The sequence below is a fragment of the Rhinoraja longicauda genome, chromosome 4 (assembly GCF_053455715.1).
Source record: "Rhinoraja longicauda isolate Sanriku21f chromosome 4, sRhiLon1.1, whole genome shotgun sequence".
Classification (NCBI taxonomy): Eukaryota; Metazoa; Chordata; class Chondrichthyes; order Rajiformes; family Arhynchobatidae; genus Rhinoraja; species Rhinoraja longicauda.
This window is the reverse complement of record NC_135956.1, coordinates 70,386,456-70,406,500: the sequence shown is the minus strand read 5'-3', so window position 1 is coordinate 70,406,500 and position 20,045 is coordinate 70,386,456. Positions and strand designations below refer to the sequence as shown.

The following is a 20,045-nucleotide window of genomic DNA, read 5'->3' as shown; positions in this document are numbered from 1 at the left end:
AATTGTGACCATAGTTGTGCCAGTGGCCTTTATCATTTTTCTTATTGTAATGGATATGTTGGCCAGGAAGGAAAGTGCAAGTGTGCATTTTGCTTCCAGTGAAAGAGTAAAACAAATTAATAGCCGTTTATAGATTCCCTTTTTAATTGGTTACAAAGAAACAGATAAATCTCAATAGGTATGAATTTCCTAGGAACCCTGAAGTGTCACCAACACACTCAGCTTTTTTTCCCTTCATGACAGCTTGAAAATCCAAGTCACAGTGAGTCTTTTAACATCATGCATAAATTGGGTTATTTTATGTTTCTTTGAATGTTTATATGGGCAGCACGGTGGCACATTGGTAGAGTTACTACCTTCCAGCGCCAGAGACCGGGGTTCAATCCTGACTACGGGTGCTGTCTGTACGGAGTTTGTACGTTCTCCCTGTGACCTGCGTGGGTTTTTTCTGGGATATCCGGTTTCCTCCCGTACTCCAAAGACGTACAGGTTTGTAGGTTCATTGGCTTGGTACAATTGTAAATTGGCCCCATTGTGTGTAGGATTGTGTTAGTGTGCGGGGACCGCTGGTCGGCGTGGACTCAGTGGGCCAAAGGGTCTGTTTCCATGCTGTATCGTTAAACTAAACAAAAAATTGCTACTACATAGCACGGTCCAGCACAGGAACAGGCCCTTTGGCCCACAGTGTCTACTATTATTTCATAGGTCCTAAGTGATAGGAGTAGAATTAGGCCGTTCGGCCCATCAAGTCTACTCCACCATTCAATCATGGCAGATCTATCTCTCCCTCCTAACCCCATTCTCCTGCCTTCTCCCCATATCCTCTGACACCTGCACTAATCAAAAAACTATCTATCTCTGCCTTAAAAATATCCACTGACGGCCTCTAAAGCCTTCTGTGGCAAAGAATTCCACAAATTCACCACCTTCTGACGAAGTAAATTTCTCCTTATCTCCTTCATAAAATAACGTTTTTTAATTCTGAGGCTATGACCTCTGGTCCTAGACTCTCCCACCAGTGGAAACATTCTCTCCATTTCCACTCTATCCAGGCCTTTCACTATTCTGTATGTTTCAATTATGTCCCCCCTCATTCTTCTAAACTCCAGCGAGTACAGGCCCAGTACTGACAAACGCACATCATAGGTTAACCTGCTCATTCCTGGGATCATTCCTGTAAACCTCCTTTCCAGAGCCAGCACATCCTTCAGATATGGTGCATAAAATTGCTCACAATGTTCCAAATGCAGCCTTACCAGCGCCTTATAGAACCTCAACACTACATGGGTAGCATGCCTGTTTTTGTATACAAGCCCTCTTGAAATAAATGCTAGCATTGAGTTTGTTTCTTTACTACCGATTCGACTTGCAGATTAACTTTTTGGGAATCCGGCTCCAGCACTCCCAAGACCCTTTACACCTCCAATTTCAGGATTCTCTCCTCATTTAGCAAATAGTCTATGCCTTTATTCCTACTACCAAAATGCATGACTCCACACTATATTCCATCTGCCACCTCTCTGCCCACTCTCCCAACCTGTCCTAGTCCTTCTGCAGAGTTCCTGCTTTCTCTACACCACCTGCCCTTCCACCTATTTTTGTATCATGTGCAAACTTGGCCACAAAGCCTTCAATCCCCTTGTCCAAATCATTAATATACAACATGAAGAGTAGTGGCCCCAGCACCGACCCTTGCGGAACTCAGCTAGTCACTGGCAGCTAACCAGAAAAAGCCCCCTTTTTTTGGCCACTTTTTGTCTTTTGCCATCCAGCCAACCTCCTATCCATGCTGGTATCTGCCTCACGTGTAGCACCTTATCAAAGGTTTCCTGAAAATCTAAGTAAACACATCTACTGACTCTCCTTTGTCCTGCTATTTAATTCAAAGAATCACATCAAATTTGTCAAGCAAGACCTCCCCTTCACAAAGCCATGCTGACTTCGGCCTATTTTATCGTGAACTTCTAAGTACTCCGTAACCTCATCCTTTATAATGGACTTGGATTTCAATGCTTGGATGCCTTCTGATGTGACGCATCTTTGATCAATTAAAAAATAGCAGATATAGTTATTTCCATTTTTTTCTCTTTTCGTAATAAAGGTCTGGTTTGCTGAACGGAATGCTGTCCCGACTCTAGGTGTAAGTCCATTGAAAGACAGGCATATTGTGTTGGTTGCCACTGGAATAGTGAAGGGAACACTCTAAGTTGGTCAAGATATTGGGATAAATTGTGTCATTCATTACACTCGCCTTGAATTTTTGCTGGCTTTGTGGAAGAACGTGGTGTACTTGAGAAACATTTGTTGCAGGACTTTCCTACGCTGTCTTTGGACCTATGAGAACCGAATAAGCAACTGCATCTGTCATGCCAATTGAGGAAATGTTTTACTGAGAGGCATAGAGTTTGAAACTTGAAGTGTCAGGAGACATTTGTAACAGTTCAACTTTGGCAATGTGGGCAAATTGTGCAGATTTGTACTAAGCACAAACACCAGTGCAAATTAAATCCAGCCAATTACTGCCCAGTTGGTTTACACTGCCTCTCGTTGCTATTTTCTTGATTATTGACAATGTTCTTGTGGCATTTAAAAAACACCTCTCTGTGTTGATTCTTAGTTTGTTCTTACCAGTTCTCTGACCTCATCACAACCTTGGTCCACAAAAGAGTGAGTTCCAGAGATGGGTCTGTTTGCCCTTGATACTTTTTGGTCAATTGTTGATCAAGGAGTGGTGCTAAAACCAAGAATCAAGGGCGATAGCTTGCCACTGTTTGAAGTCATTGGGAAGATGGTGAAGGCCACAGCAGCTCCAATTAGTGAGGCCTCTCTAATTGGTCAATTAGTCAACTATCTCTTCTTGACATTCTGTGACATTGCCTTCACTATCTTCCACTGTCAACAAGATAGGATGGAGTTAGGGAAGTCACAAGTCACTAGAAGCCTAACTAAGCCAGTCACCATAAGAGCAGAATTAGGCTTCACCCCAATTGAAATAAGCCAAATGGAGTCTCATTCTCTTGCCTCATTCTTCGGTCTTCTCCTTGTAACCTTTGACGTTCCTCCTTCCTAATCAATCTCTACCTTAAAAATACCCAATGACTTGGCTTCCACAACTGTCTGTGGCAGTGAATTCCACAGATTCACCACCCTCTGGTTAAGTAAATTTCTCCTCATCTCCATTTTGAAGGTACGTCCTTTTATTCTGAGGCTGTGCCCCCTGGCACTAGACTCTCCCATTACTGAAATTTCCTGTCACCTATCGACAATAGATACAAGAACAATTTGGAAGATAGTTTTCCTGCAACAAGTGCACATCCTGACTCCCAAATCTGTTATAAAGTAAAATGGAAAGTGCTGGGAAAACTCAGTGAGTCGGGCAACATCTGTGGAGGGAAAGGAATCCTTCCACAGATGCTGCCTGACCCGTTGAGTTACTCCAGCACTCGGTGTTTTACTCTGCTTTCCTGCATCAGCAGTTTTTTAGATCTCCAATACATTATCTACAAGGCCTAACCCAGATCCTAATGCAAGTCATGAGCACATTGAAATACTCTCCACTTAGCTGGAAGCTTGATGCCCCAGATTGTGCCTCGGTAATTAACACATTCCTTATGTTGTTACAGAAAATGAAGGGGAAGCTCTCCCTCTCCCCCAACATATTGTTCACAGGAACAGGAAATTCCACTTGTTTCAAGTGGATCCTGGATCCTGATGATAGAGTTATATTTTCTAGAGGACAGAGTAACTGGGACAGAACTTACTGTTTTTTGTAGCTGTTAACATTTTGCTAACTGATTTACAAGCATACCTGTATTTCCACTAAAAAGTCTGGACCAAATGAAGGTCCAGTGATCCCATGTAAAGTGGAGGAGAGGGTTTCCCAATTGACGGAAACTGCATGGGAAAAAAATTACAAATAAGTACTGAAATTTTAATGTTAGTTTGGCTACAGCCACTTTTAGTAAATTGAGATGTATATTGACAAAGATGGCTATTAGCAGTGCCTGGATAAGCCCAGGCAGCATAGATCACAGCTGCCAAAGGACAACATTTTAGATGTTATTTTCATTATTTTCCTCCTTGTTTCATTAGTACCAAAGTTATCTTATACAGTAAGCAATTATTATCTTTGCCCCGCTCTCCTAAAAATGAACTTAAGTTAGCAAGTGCTTGAACTAAGGTGAACCTGCTTAAGTAAACCTCTTTGACATTCCCAAACTTTAAAATGAAATGAGCCATGAAAATAATTTAATTATTCCCTGGCATGGAATAACTTTGATAGAGAATTTTTAAAAAATGATTCTAAAAGTTCTAATTTTGGAAGTGATTGTAAACTAAAATTGTGCTTTCAACAGGTGATTTTCTGATGTTGGGTTTACCTGTTTGGTCCATTAGTGAAACCAACAATCTTTTGTTGAATAATAAGCAATAGGGCAGCATGGTGGCACGGCAGTAGAGTTGCTGCTTTACAGTGCCATAGACCCAGTTTAAATCCTGATTATAGGTGCTATCCGTAGTTTATAAGTTCTTCCTGTGGCTGTTTTCTCCGTGGAAAACTGTGGGTTTTCTCCGGGTGCTCCGGTTTCCACCCACAATCCCGACGTACAGGTTTGTAGGTTAATTAGCTTTGGAAAAGATTGTTTTACACTGTCCCTAGTGTGTATGGGGATTGCTGGTCGGCATAGACTCGGTGAGCCTTAGGGCCTGTTTCTGCACTGTATCTCTAAACGAAACTAAACAATAGATCTGTCTGTTTTTAAGGTGCAGACCATTGCCAACCATAAGGTTATAAGCGATTCTGATGGTGTACTAGAAAATTGGTTCTGTGTCAAGAAAATTATTTAACCATGGTATCATCTTTCAGCAAATACTTACCTCTTCATGATGCAAGCACAAGGCAAAATGTTGAGGGACAACGTGCGAACTATTGGCATCCTCATCCGAGACCGCTACACCAAGAGGAACAGTACTCTGAATGGCACAGGTGGGTAAACGTATTAATGAGACACAACTTTTTTTCATCTTTGGCCTTTGTCCAATCAATCAACTCCCCACCCCCACTTGTACCCATCTATCACTTTCCAAGCTTTGTTCTGCCCATCCTCTCTTCTAGATTTCTCCTACCTAATTCTCTGACCTGCTATTGCTCCAACATGTTTTTTGTAAACCAGCATCTGCAGCTTCTTGTGTCTACTTTTTCAGATTGGGACACTTTTACAGACCCATCTGAAATGTCACCTTTCCATGTTCTCTAGAGATGCTTCCTGACCCTTTGAATTACCCCAGCACTTTGTCTTTTTTTTAAAGTTCCTTGTATCCACACTCCACTTTAAAAACAGCTTGAGTGTTAATTTTCCCAAAATGAGACTACTACAAGTAACAGAGACTTAACAAATCCAAATAATTTACACGGTAAAGTGTTAGAGCGAATCTGAAAATCAATGGGGCTAAATGTAGTCATGTCAAATGTACCAAATTGCAAATTGTGAATCAAGCGCTATTGCAGCTTAAAACATGGGTCATAGCCTGTTGAAAAGCTGCCGCCTCTGGTTGCTGAATCAGGTAAGTTAGTTATTCCCCTTGCAGATTGGGTTTCTATTTCCTTGGCTGCATCCAGTATTGGTTTTCTTGCACAGATGTTGTTTTCTATTGTTGCTGCCAAATATTAAATGATTAAGCACTTTATCCAGAGGGTGTTTGCTGCTAATGTTTTAGAAACATTTAAAGATGTTTAAGAAACATTTAGTCAGGTACATGGATAGAGTAGGTTTAGAGGGATATATGGGCCGAAAGCAGGCAGGTAGGACAAGAATAGATGGGGCATGTTAGTTGGTGTGGGCAAGTTGGGCCGAAGGGACTGTTTGACTCTATGATCAAGGTGCCACTTCTGAGTTGGCCCGCATTTGGCCTGTAAACCTTTCCTTTCCTGTCCATCTGTCTTTTAAAGGTTGTTATTCTACCTGGCTCAACCACTTACTCTCGCAACTCGTAAAGTAATGAAATTATTTAATTTTCATCCACTGAGCTATTTTCCTTTGTAAAGAAAGATGTGCTCCAGTTAATTCTTCTGGCAAGAAAGTCTGCATGAAGAACCTTTTCTCACCTAGTGACTATTTTAGATTTGTATCCTTTGATCTTCTTTTATCCTATCACAAGTTTTCATTATTACATTTGCATTTATCTGATTATTTTTTTCTTGAAGTTAATCCAGAGTTATTTTGAGCCAAGGGAATAACATATTCAGCTTGAGGAAACTGTCTCTGGAGTTTGAACTCACAGCCTTATTAAGCAGCTCTGCTGTCTAATGAAATATAAACATAACCTTGAGTGGTGCAGACATGACTAGCTCATGCACTGGTTGCCATGGAAATTGGGGTTCAATCTTCCCCCATCAGTTGCATCATCATAGAAACAAGCCAAACTTTAGAAACCAAGAAGATGTAGTTTAGTTTAGTGAAATAGCGCGGAAACCAAATCCGCACCGACCAGCAATTGCCGTACACAAGCACTATCCTATACATAAGGGACAATTTACAATATGGAGCACCTGGAGAAACCACATGTGGTTATGGGGAAGAACGTACAAACTGTATGGACAGCACCCCTAGTCAGGATTGAACCCGAGTCTCTGGCGCTGTAAGGCATCATCTCTACCGCTGTGCCACTGTGTCACCCCCATGTACCAGGCCAGCTTTTTTTCCACAGAGAGGTGGGTGCCTGGAACAGGCTGCCAGTGGGATGGGGGTGGGGGGGGGGGGGGTGGTGGTGGTGGAAGAAGAAGATATGATTGTGGCATTTAAATGGTTTTTAGATAGGGGCATGGATATGGAGTGGTACGAATCACATGCAGGCAGCAGAGATCATTTTAACTTGGCATCATATTCAGCACAAACATTGTGGGCACTGTTCCATGGTGTTCTATGTGGATTCCCATAGAGGATGCTCTTTTAGTGAATAAAGACACTTTGATATGTTCATTACAATTTTAACAGAACATTCTTATTTTTTATACTAATTATTAGTTTGATATTGCTAAAAGACTGTTTATACTTGTTTCATAGTCAATAATTCGTTTGGATTATCACTAAATATTTTGGTCCTCAAGATGTAAAACACAGAAATGGGTAATTAGGCTAACCTGGTCCAGCAATCCCATCAGCTTCATTGGGGACAAATCCTTCCATCGCTTGTGTATTTAAGTGTCCGTTTTAAATGCCTCGTAAATGTTGTAGTTGTATCTGATTCCACCACCACCTTTGGCAACATGTTCCAAATGTCAACCGTTGAGGGAGTGCCAGTGATTGCATGTGTATCCTAAAATGCTTCTATTGCTCAGCAGTGAATAAGAGTAGAGAGTGGGCCACAATGTTTTGAACCTAAGCTGATGTTCACTGAGATATGGGGTGACCCTATCTGTAGCTGTGGTCCATTATTCATCATACCTTGCAAACTCTGATATATATTAATCTCAGTTTTGAGTATGTTCAGGCATTGAGCATTGAAACCTGTCTGAGGTCAGTAAATTATATATTTTTAAACTTTCGATCTTCTTCATCTCAGTTCTAAATAACTAACCTTTCCTTTGGTAATGCTGACTGATTAAGTAATGTTTAATTTGTTAATACTCATAGTCATAGAGTCATACAGCATGGAAACAGGCCCTTTTGTCCAACTTGTCCATGCCGACCAAGATCTATGCTAGTCCTATGTGCAAGCGTTTGCTCCATATCCATGTCAACCTTTCCTATCCCTGTACCATTCCAAATGTATTTTAAGTGTTGTTATAGTAACTGCGTCAATACCTCAAACAGATTGTTCCATATATTAACCACCATCTGTGTGGGGAAAAAGTTACCCCTCAGAGTCCCATGAAATCTTTCCCCTCTCACCTTTGACCTACGTCCCCTGGTTCTTGATTCCCCATTTCTGGATAAATGGGGCTGGGCATTTTCCTTATCTGTAACCCTCATGATTTTATATACCTCTATAAGATCACTCCTCAGCCTCCTGCACTCCAAGGAATAAAGTCTAAGCCTGCCCAACCTCTCAGTGTAGCTCAGGCCCTTGAGTCCTGGCAGCATCATCGTAAATCTTCTCGGCACTCTTTCCAGGTCAATTACATCCTTCCTGTAGCAGGCTGACCAAAACAGAACACAATTCTCCAAATTTTAAACTTTCCTCCTCTGACCTTAAACATAAGCCTTCTATTTGACATTGGAAAAAGACTGACCATCTCTGCACACAAAATCACTAAATACACCAGATAATATTTTCTACTTGTCAAGTGGTATTAATGCCATTTTATTGCAATAGTTAGGATACATTCCTGAATGCTAATGAATCTTGCCATGTTGTCAATTTTCCTGTAGATTATCTGGAAGGCTATAATTCAAGTGAGTACCTCGCTCAGGGTGGAACATATCTTCCAGAAGACTTCACGTATTCTCCAGGCTTGCCTTGTCCAGAAAGGTTGCCGTCAATGAGTAAGTCATCAAGATTAAAGGCATTTTCCGTTCCACTCGTGAATAAGGAGAGAATTGTTACAGTAGTTTTGTTCCATTTCTTTAACCGTTTGCTTTACACAGTGATTCTCCTTGCCAATAAAGTCTTTTAATGAGGTTAGTTGGGGGGCATGGCCCTCTATTTAATTTAGTTTAGAAATACAGTGCAGAAACAGGCCTTTGGCCCACTGAGTCTCCGCCGACCAGCGATTCCCTCACATTAACGGTATCCTATACACTTTTACCAAGCCAATTAATCTACATACCTGTACGTTTTTGGAATGTGGGAGGAAACCGGAACTACTGGAGAAAATCCAAGCAGGTCATGGGGAAAACTTACAAACTCCATACACACAGCACCTGTAGTCAGGATTGATCCCGGGCAGCAACTCTACCGCTGCGCCACCGTGTCACCCTGTTGGTTATTGTACATTAATTCTGAGGATGGGAATGGGGGTTGCAATTATTTCATTCTGTGTATAATGAATCTTTGGTTGTCACAAGTTGGGCTAATCTATGTGGTTAAGAGTCTCCCGTGTCACCTGAAATGATGATGACAAATTATATAGCAACTTATAATGTAATATAAGTATCCTGGGTCACTTCCTGGGGCTTGTCAAACTACGTTTTGGACCATGATCAGGATTGCAGCAACAGGTAACTGAATGCCTTGTTAAAGAGGCATGTTTCAGGACAGTCTGACGGGCAGAAAAGTGGTGAGATACAGAGTTGGGTCATATCTGGGATGACTTCACAGCAAGTAGGCAATAGAAAGATGCTTTGTCCATACAGATGCGATTAGTTTTGATTAGCGTCGTGGTCATAGCCATACAGCACGGAAACAGGTCCTCCGTCCCAACTTACCCATACCAACCATGATGCTCCATCTGCACAAGTCCCACCTGCCTGTGTTTGGCCCATATCTCTCCAAACCTTTCCTATCCATGTACCTGTCCAAATATCTTTTAAAAGTTGTTATAGTACCTGCCTCTACTATTTCTGGCAGCTCATTCCATATACAGTGCCCTCCATAATGTTTGGGACAAAGACCTATCATTTATTTATTTGCCTCTGTACTCCACAATTTCATATTTGTAATAGAAAAAAATTACATGTGGTTAAAGTGCACATTGTCAGATTTTATTCAAGGGTATTTTTATACATTTTGGTTTCACCATGTAGAAATTACAGCTGTGTTTATACATAGTCCCCCCATTTCAGGAACACATGGCTTCACAGGTGTTTGTAATTGCTCGGGTGTCTTTAAATACCTCCTTAATGCAGGTATAAGAGAGGTCTCAGCACCTAGTCTTTCCTCCAGTCTTTCTATGGAAACTTTTACTGTTGTTTATCAACATGAGGACCAAAGTTGTGCCAATGAAAGTCAAAGAAGCCATTATAAGACTGAGAAACAAGAATAGAACTGTTAGAGACATCAGCCAAAGCTTAGGCTTACCAAAACCAACTGTTTGGAACATCATTAAGAAGAAAGAGAGCACCGGTGATTTTACTAATCGCAAAGGGACTGGCAGGCCAAGGAAGACCTCCACAGCTGATGACAGAAGAATTCTCTCGATAATAAAGAAAAATCCACAAACACCTGCCCGACATATCAGAAACACTCTTCAGGAGTCAGGTGTGGATTTGTCAATGATCACTGTCCGCAGAAGACTTCATGAACAGAAATACAGAGGTTACACTGCAAGATGCAATCCACTGGTTAGCTGCGAAAATAGGATGGCTAGGTTACAGTTTGCCAAGAAGTATTTAAAAGAGCGCAAACAGTTCTGGAAAAAGGTCTTGTGGACAGATGAGACGAAGATTAACTTGTATCAGGGTGATGGCAAGAGCAAAGGATGGAGGAAAGAAGGAACAGCCCAAGATCCAAAGCAGACCACCTCATCTGTGAAACACGGTGATGGGGGTGTTATGGCCTGGGCATGTATGGCTGCTGAAGGTACTGGCTCGCTTATCTTCATTGATGATACAGCTGCTGATAGTAGTAGCAAAATGAATTCTGAACTGTATAGATACATCCTATCTGCTCAAGTTCAAACAAATGCCTCCAAACTCATTGGCCAGCAGTTCGTTCTACAGCAAGACAATGATCCCAAACATACTGTTAAAAGCAACAAAGGAGTTTTTCAAAGTTAAAAAATGGTCAATTCTTGAGTGGCCAAGTCAATTACCCAATCTGAACCCAATTGAGCATGACCTTTATATGCTGAAGAGAAAACTGAAGGGGACTAGCCCTCAAAACAAGCACAAGCTAAAGATGGCTGCAATACAGGCCTGGCAGAGCGTCACCAGAGAGGACACCCAGCAACTGGTGATGTCCATGAATCGTAGACTTCAAGCAGTCATTGAATGCAAAGGATATGCAACAAAATACGAAACATGACTACTTTCATTTACATGACATTGCTATGTCCCAAACATTATGTTGCCCTGAAATGGGGGGACTATGTATACACACTGCTGTAATTTCTACATGGTGAAACCAAAATGTATAAAAATGGCCTATATTTAAATCTGACAATGTGTACTTTAACCACGTGTGATTTTTTTTCTATTACAAATCTCAAATTGTGGAGTACAGAGGCAAATAAATAAATGATGGGTCTTTGTCCCAAACATTATGGAGGGCACTTTTCATGCAGCCATATAGTTGAGACCCCAATATTGAGCATTTTAGCCATTAACTACTTTGCTGTCGTCTGTAACCACTCAAAAACACAGCTTGCTTTAATATATCTGTCTTTTCAGAGGGCTTCATTGAGGTTAACATGACTGAAATCAGCATGGAAGAAATCCAACAATTATTTTCACAAGATTTAGCAATCAATTATGGAGGCCACTGGAAGCCCGGTGACTGTAAAGCCCGTTGGAAGGTGAGCTGTCAATGGATCAATGGTGCTTTATTGTCATACGTGCACATGCAGAGTGAAATTCTTTCTTTGCATACAGTTCAGTCGTATTGCAAAACTTAATTAAGCACAATCCTCGATTAGCAAAGTGTAGAGAAATGGTCCACGGAGGCCACATGCAAGGGTCACCTGGTTTGTGCGCTCGGTCTCCTGGAGTGGCGCCCAATCCAGTCACCTTTGTCCAGATCGTCCCATGAACCGACATCCCTCTCCTCGCCCGGTCACCTTCTGCCTTTATGCCCTGGGGGCACCACTCGCAGCCGACCTTGAAGGCGTGGAAGGTAAGGCCCCAGTTCACTCTACTACCAGCCCTTGCTTCTTACGGCTGTCTTCGCCAGCTCCCTCCTCTCTGGTTCTCCAGTCTTGGGGGGGGGGGGGGGGGGGGCAGGGCAACGGCTGGGCTCGGTGGCTCCCCCTGCAGGCTACGTGGCTCACTGGTCAGATTGTATTTTTAAGTCAACGCATCTCTGCAGGAAGTAATACGGAAAATAAATCTGCCCAAGAAATTCACCCTGCTTATTGAAGTATATTAATTGCTAAAATTCAGGGGATGTAATCTGTTCTTAACTGCTCTGGCTAATATGTGATTCCAATCCCGCTACTGAGTTTATCCAATTTTGGAGGGGAATTAATGAGAGACCAATGTTGGATTATCCTACATCCCAATTTTAAAAATCTTTTAGTCTCGTTCCCTCGTGTGTAGCAGTACAAATCTGATCATCATGGGAGGAATTTTTACAGAATCTGTGATTGAACACACTATTTTTGGCCAATAGTTTAAATTGTGATGGTCATAGTTTAATTAAGGCATCAATTGTTATGCAGTGCCTTAAGTGAAAAGAGTATATTGTAGAGCATGGGTTTTACTGATAGTATTGTAAAATTGCGATCAGTTTGTTTTCTCAGCCATTCATTTATAACTTAAATCATTGAATTGTGCGACACCTGTTCACACCAATGGCGCTTTATTTATGGTGTTGATTCCCTTCACATAGGGTAAGTATTGGGGCAGGACTGGTAGAAAGAAGGTAACGATTTTTGGGCAAGTAAAGAATTCCCCATTTTTTGGGACACAGAGTACTGGAGTAACTCAGTGGGTCAGGTAGTATCAATGGAGGACATTGATAGGTGATGGACACAAAATGCTGGAGTAACTCAGCGGGACAGGCAGCTTCTCTGGAAAGAAGGAATGGGTGCCGTTTCGGATTGAGGCCCTTCTTCAGACTGATTGTAGATCAGAATAGATCATCCATTCCTTCTCTCCAGAGATGCTGCCTGTCCCGCTGAGTTACTCCAGCATTTTGTGTCTACTTTTTAAACCAGCATCTGCAGTTCTTTCCTACATCCTGTTTTGGGTCAGGATTCTTCAGAATGTAAACTTCACTTTGAAGAAGTTCTCATATGCAAGATTCCAACTTCTGCATTTCCTTGTCTCAATTTTACTGCTCCACTGTATGTCTGCTTTGAAGAAATTCTCCTTCAGAGATGCTGCCAGACCCGCTGAGTTTTTTCAGCATTTTGTGTTCGACGCAAGATTCCAGCATTTTGCACTTCCTTGTGTCTCCATTTTCCTGTTCTACAGTGAAATCTCCTCAAAGTTTACCTCCTTTGAAAGATTCTCCCAGTTTGAAGAAGTGTTTCCACCCGAAACGTCACCTATCTATGTCCTCCAGCGATGCTACCTTACCCACTGAGTTAATTTAGTTTATTGTTATTCCCACGTGTAACCGAGGTACAGTGAAAAGCTGCTTTTTTTGTTGAGTGCTATCCAGTCAGCAAAAAGTATACGTGATTACGATCAAACTGTCCACAGTGTACAGAAACAAGATAAAGGGAATAATGTTTAGAGTAAGGTAAAATATAGTCCGTTTAAAGATAGTCCGAAAGTCTCCAAAGATGTAGATTGTAGGTCAGGACTGCTCTCTAATTGATGATAGGATGGTTTCTTGTGTCTCAAGCAGTTGCTTCAGCACTTTGTGTTCTATGTAGGATTCCAGTGTCTGCAGTTTCTTATTGTTCCAACTCGTTGGTGTGTTCAGTCTTTGTGTCATCTTTTTAAGTAGGGTGGAGTTTCAAAATCTCCCCCCAAAGGAAATTAGATGTCCGCCTAACCTGTGAATATTTCCTCCCTTTCTCTTGACAAATCTTTCAGGTGGCAATCCTCATTCCATTCCGCAACCGTCATGAACATCTCCCAATTCTATTCCGTCATCTGGTTCCAATGCTTCAGAGACAGCACATTCAGTTTGGCTTCTATGTCATTGAACAGGTAAAGTCTCTCAATTATTGATGTGGGAAGTGACTGGATACCAACTTAAAAAAATGTGGGCTACTTGCACTGTTTTGAGAATATTGTCTGATATCTGGCAGTGAATCAATTAGTTTGAAATGCAGGTGGGGAGGTGGATGTATTGAATTCAGATTTGGGATGGTATTGGGCATGCAGAATCAGAAGAAAAAAGTGTCAAAACACCACAGTTTTCTTCCTTAATGTGACTGGTACATAAAGGGGCTCCCCTGCTTATTGATGACCTGACTTATGGAAATCTGAATTTGTGTATTGCATTTTTTAAAGTATTTTTCAAGATAATCATTTAGGTTTAGAGATTCAGCTTCGAAACAAGCTCTTTAGCCCAACGAGTCCGCGCTGACCAACAGTCACCCTGTACACTAGTTCTACCCTACACACTAGGGACAATTACAGAAGCCAATTAACCTACAAACTTGCACGTCTTTGCAGTGTGGGAGGAAACCACGTGGTCACACGGAGAACGTACAAACTCCATACAGACAGCACCCATGGTCAGGATCAAACCCCAGTCCCAGTCTCTGGCGCTGTAAGGCAGCAACTCTACCACTGCGCCAATGGCTGGGTATCGTGCATTGTGACTATCTTATTTATGGAAGGTATCATAAAATGCTGGACTAACTCAGCAGGTCAGGCAGCATCTAGGAGAGAGGAAATGGGTGACGTTTCGGGTCATGGATATTGTTGGAGAACATTTGATGAATTAAAGAATTATAGCGAGAATATGCAGAGCGATAGATGGAGTAAATAGATATTTCTGACATTTCTAAATTCAGCTGAAGGGCAGCTCTTAACTGTAACATATGTAACTTGGGGACTGCCTACACACTGTTCCTGCTGCTTTTGCTAGTTTTGTGATTGTATCATTATAGCTTTTTATTAGACCAACTGAACCCAAGCAGATAGGATGTGCCTTCAGAATTCATAATGCTACTACCATCAGCAATTGTATCATTAATGACGATAAATGATAAATTCAGCAGCCATACGTGCCCAGGCCATAACACCCCCACCACCGTGTTTCACAGATGAGGTGGTATGTTTTGGATTCAAACTGCAATTGAACCTGGACTATTTTGAGTGGTTACAGAAGTTTTTCTAACTTTCTTAAGCAGTTTCTATTCCCGAAGCATTGAATATGTTACGGAGCAGGTCATCATTCCTCAAGTGACATATTTCAATAAATCATGCTTAATTGATTGTCTTCAATTATCACCCTGGAAAGGAAGAAGCAATGGTTTGCTTGTCTGCCTCTTTCCCTCTTATCTCCTCTTTCATAAATTGACAGCTGCTTGATTGACATTCAACATTGGACAAATAAATTTCTTCCAACAGGACCTTCAAGACCAAAGCAGTTCCCTGTCCTTGTAACAAACTTTATTTCCCAGCCGTGGGCTAGCCAACTCTGAAACTGAGTCAGAATGACAGCTGAATGCTATCGTCTTTGACTTGGACTTCAGTTTTGGTTCTGTGTCCAAACCACCAGTGACTGCCCCTTTTACCACCTTAATGATGTACAACTTACCTTCATCTCAACTCATCTGTTGCTGAAACCCTCATCCATGCCTTTGTTACCAATGTCTTCCATTTACATGCACACCTATTTGGTGGTATAAAATTTCACTTGCTGAAACTTTAAATAGTTCATTTAATTTTAAATATTTTAATCTGCTTAAGATTAGGTTTATTATTGTCATGTGTACTAAGGTACAGTGCCCTCCATAATGTTTGGGCCGAAGACCCATCATTTATTTATTTGCCTCTGTACTCCACAAATTGAGATTTGGAATAGAAAAAATCGCATGTGGTTAAAGTGCACATTGTCAGATTTTAATAAAGGATCTCTTTATACATTTTGGTTTCATCATGTAGAAATTACAGCAGTGTTTGTACAGTGCATTCAGAAAGTATTCTGTGTCAGCCTTTCACAATGAAAGAACTGGAAGCTGCTATCTGCACAGCCAAAATAGGTAAAGCTGCAGGACTGGATAACATCATGACTGAACAGATCACGCACCATGGACCAATTGCAAAATAGTGGTTGCTGGCCATGTTTAACACCTGCATGGAGAGATGTCACATCCCAAAGATCTGGCGTCGCGCACGTGTCATAGCATTGCAAGGATCCTTCAGCAACAAAGAGCTACAGGCCAATATCACTTTTTTGCCACACCTGCAAGCTGTTTGAGCGACTCATCTTGACTTGCCTCAGCCAGGTGATAGAGCCATCCCGAATAAAGAAGCAGGCAGGGTTCCGGCCTGGGAAGTCCTGCACAGGTCAGCTTCTCAATTTCACCCAACTCATAGAGGATGACTTTCAGGAAGGTGTTATCACAGATGCTGTTTTTGTAGACATTTTAGCCGCTTATGATACAGTAAACCATCGCCGACTGTTACCAGGCATGTGAATTTTCCGCGTTTTAAAAATTCATTTTCCGCGCCTTTGGCATGATTTCCACGTTTTTCACTTTGATAATAAATGGAAAAATCGGATCGAAATTAAAAAATAAAAATAAACGATGTATAGACTTGTAATGAACACAAGGCATCCGCAAGAAATCCCCCCCCCCTCCCCCCCCGCACCCTGGAAGTCTCCCTGAAAACGTGGCACCTAGGCTGGGCAAGGCAGCCGATTTCAACCCCATTGTGACTTCCACGGCCGATCGGCGGGTTGAATTTGCAACCTCCGGCTGGGGTTCTGGAACTCCAGCCCAGTTGGGGCCAGCACATCTATCCCCATAGCCGACTTCCTTGGCCAGCTGGATAAACCAGCAAAGCTCTGGAACCAAGAGTGCCAGAAAATCGAGTGGTGGAACTGTAATGAGTAAATATTAAATTTAAGTGCAAGATTATATAATTAAATTAATTAAGACATGGTTAAAATATAAAACACAGCAGAAAAGCCAATTACCATCTTTTTGGGCTGATTATCAATTAATGTGTGAATTTACATCAAAATGTTATTATTATACAGTGACATCTTCACATTATTTTGTAATGTCTGTTTTTACTTTGAAATGCACTAAAAGAGGCTTGAAACTGGTAATTTTGTGTGTAAATTTTCAAAATATTTCCAAATTGTTGACCCCGTTGGACACCTCGTGCAAGCGCTCGACTCTTATCCTTGGTTTTTTTTAACCTCACTCACATGCCTGTGTTACACAAAGTACTTAATTTGACACACAACTTGCATCTAACCAACCTGGTGATGACTCTGTTCGAAAACAGATGCTTCTTTGTCGAGCTGTCAGGAAAGAAAAGTCGTTGGTACAGGCAGAAGAACGGCCTCCCTCGAGGAAATGTCCTGGCACCCACCTTGTTCAATATCTATGTTAACGACCAGCCTATCCATCCCAACATCAGGAGTTTCATTTATGCAGATGACTTGTGTATTACAACCCAAAGTGCTGACTTCCTTGAGGCAGAAGCTATTCTGTGTGAGGCTTTAGTCAACCTGTCCTCATACTACAAAGAGAATCATCTGAGAGCCAATCCATCTAAAACCCAAGTCTGCGCCTTCCGCTTGAAGAACAAGTATGCAAATCGTAGGTTGATCTATGGAATGGAGTCAGATTGGAGCACTGTGACAGTCCAGTCTATCTCAGTGTGACTCTTGATCAATCTCTGACCTACAAAGCACATATCACCAAGCTTAAAGGAAAAGTCAGTTCCAGAAATGCTCTTCTTAGCGAGCTGAGTACCTCAAAATGAGGAGCAAATTCTAAAACCATTCGATCAACAGCTCTGGCTCTCTGTTTCTTCACTGCCGAGTATGCCTGCGCAGTATGGGAGCACTCAGCTCATGCAAGGAAGATTGATCCTGTGCTAAACACAAGCTGTCGCTGCATCAGTGGATGCATGAAACCTACCAAGACTGACAACATCTACCTACTCTCATGCACCTCCTGGAATCAGAAGAGCTGTAGCCAGTCAAAAAGAACACCTCAGACAATCAGAGGATGAAAGACACCCCCTACATGACCACTTTTTGCGACCTCAGCATTTGAAATCACGCAGAAGTTTCCTCTCTTCTGTCCATCCCTGGACTGCAGTGCATCGTCTAGAAGGCTCAAACTCTGGGAAGAGAGATAGAGAAATCTCTGGAAGACATTTTGCAGCGATTACAGCCTCAAGTCTTCATGGGTATGACGCTACAAGCTTGGCACAGCTGTATTTGGGTAATTTCTCCCTTTCTTCTCTGCAGAGTCTCTCAAGCTCTGTCAGGTTGGATGGGGAGTGTCGATGCACAGCTATTTTCAGGTCCCTCCAGAGCTGTTCGATTGGGTTCAAGTCTGGGCTCTGGCTGGGCAACTCAAGGACATTCAGACTTGTCACGAAGCCACTCCTGCGAGGTCTTGGCTGTGTGCTTAGGATCGTAGTCCTGTAGGAAGGTGAACCTCCGCCCCAGTCTGAGGTCCAGAAAGCTCTGGAGCAGGTTTTCATCAAGGATCTCTCTGTACTTTGCTCCGTTCATCTTTCCCTCGATCCTGACTAGTCTCCGAGTTCCTGCCGCTGAAAAACATCCCCACAGCATGATGCTGCCACCACCATGCTTCACTAGGTATGGTATTGGCCAGGTGATGAGTGGTGCCTTGTTTCCTCCAGATGTGATGCTTGGCATTCAGGGCAAAGAGTTCAATCTTGGTTTCTTCAGACCAGAGAATCTTGTTTCTCATGGTCTGAGAGTGCTTTAGGTGCCTTTTGGCAAACTCCAAGTGGGCTGTCATGTGCCTTTTACTGAGAAGTGGCTTCCGTCTGGCTACTCTACCATGAAGGCCTGATTGCAGATATAGTTGTCCTACTGGAAGGTTCTCCCATCTTCACAGAGGAACTCTGAAGCTCTGTCAGAGTGATCACCAGGTTCTTGGTCACTTCCCTGTCCAAGGCCCTTCTCCCCCGATTGTTCAGCTGGGTGGCCAGCTCTATGAAGAGTCCTGGTGGTTCCAAAATTCTTCCATTTAAGAATGACGGAGGCAACCGTGCTTTTCGGGACCTGCAATGCTGCAGAAATTGTTTTATACCCTTCCCCAGATCTGTGTCTCAACACAATCCTGTCTCGGAGGTCTATGGACAATTCCTTCATCTTCATGGCTTGGTTTTTGCTCTGACATGCACTGACAACTGTAGAACCTTTTATAGATAGGTGTGTGCCTTTCCAAATCATGTCCAAACAATTTAATTTACTACTGGTGGACTCCAATCAAGTTGTAGAAACATCTCAAGGATAATCAATGGAAGCAGGATTAAGCTAAGCTCAATTTTGTGTGTCAATGGACAATAGACAATAGGTGCAGGAGTAGGCCATTCGGCCCTTCGAGCCAGCACCACCATTCATTGTGATCATGGCTGATCATTCACTGATTCACTGATTATCCACTTTGGTGGCAAGAACAGGAAAGCAGAGTATTACCTGAATGGTGACCGATTGGGAGAAGGGGAGATGCAACGTGACCTGGGTGTCATGGTGCACCAGTCATTGAAAGCAAGCATGCAGGTGCAGCAGGCAGTGAAGAAAGCGAATGGTATGTTGGCATTCATAGCAAGAGGATTTGAGTTTAGGAGCAGGGAGGTTCTGCAGCAGCTGTACAGGGCCTTGGTGAGACCGCACCTGGAGTATTGTGTGCAGTTTTGGTCTCCTAACCTGAGGAAAGACGTTCTTGCCTTAGAGGGAGTACAGAGAAGGTTCACCAGATTGATCCCTGGGATGGCGGGACTTTCATATGAGGAAAGACTGGATAGACTGGGCTTGTACTCGCTGGAATTTAGAAGACTGAGGGGGGATCTTATAGAAACACATAAAATTCTTAAGGGGTTGGAGAGGCTAGATGCGGGAAGATTGTTCCCGATGTTGGGGGAGTCCAGAACCAGGGATAAGGATAAGGGGGAAGTCTTTTAGGACCGAGATGAGAAAACATTTCTTCACACAGAGAGTGGTGAGTCAATAGACAATAGACAATAGACAATAGACAATAGGTGCAGGAGTAGGCCATTCAGCCCTTCGAGCCAGCACCGCCATTCATGCGATCATGGCTGATCACTCTCAATCAGTACCCCGTTCCTGCCTTCTCCCCATACCCCTTCACTCCGCTATCCTTAAGAGCTCTATCCAGCTCTCTCTTGAAAGCATCCAACGAACTGGCCTCCACTGCCTTCTGAGGCAGAGAATTCCACACCTTCACCACCCTCTGACTGAAAAAGTTCTTCCTCATCTCCGTTCTAAATGGCCTACCCCTTATTCTCAAACTGTGGCCCCTTGTTCTGGACTCCCCCAACATTGGGAACATGTTATCTGCCTCTAATGTGTCCAAT

General features: G+C 42.5%; 1 protein-coding gene across 1 annotated transcript in view; it reads left to right on the top strand.

Moving 5' to 3' along the window:
• Positions 1-20,045, top strand: part of b4galt6 (UDP-Gal:betaGlcNAc beta 1,4- galactosyltransferase, polypeptide 6) — a 62,930-nt gene that overhangs the window by 31,910 nt on the left and 10,975 nt on the right. Inside the window, exons 2-5 of the mRNA XM_078398026.1 lie at positions 4,865-4,984; positions 8,370-8,483; positions 11,268-11,392; positions 13,581-13,697. Of these exons, the coding sequence (XP_078254152.1) occupies positions 4,865-4,984; positions 8,370-8,483; positions 11,268-11,392; positions 13,581-13,697 (476 nt within the window). The remainder of the gene's footprint in view (positions 1-4,864; positions 4,985-8,369; positions 8,484-11,267; positions 11,393-13,580; positions 13,698-20,045) is intronic.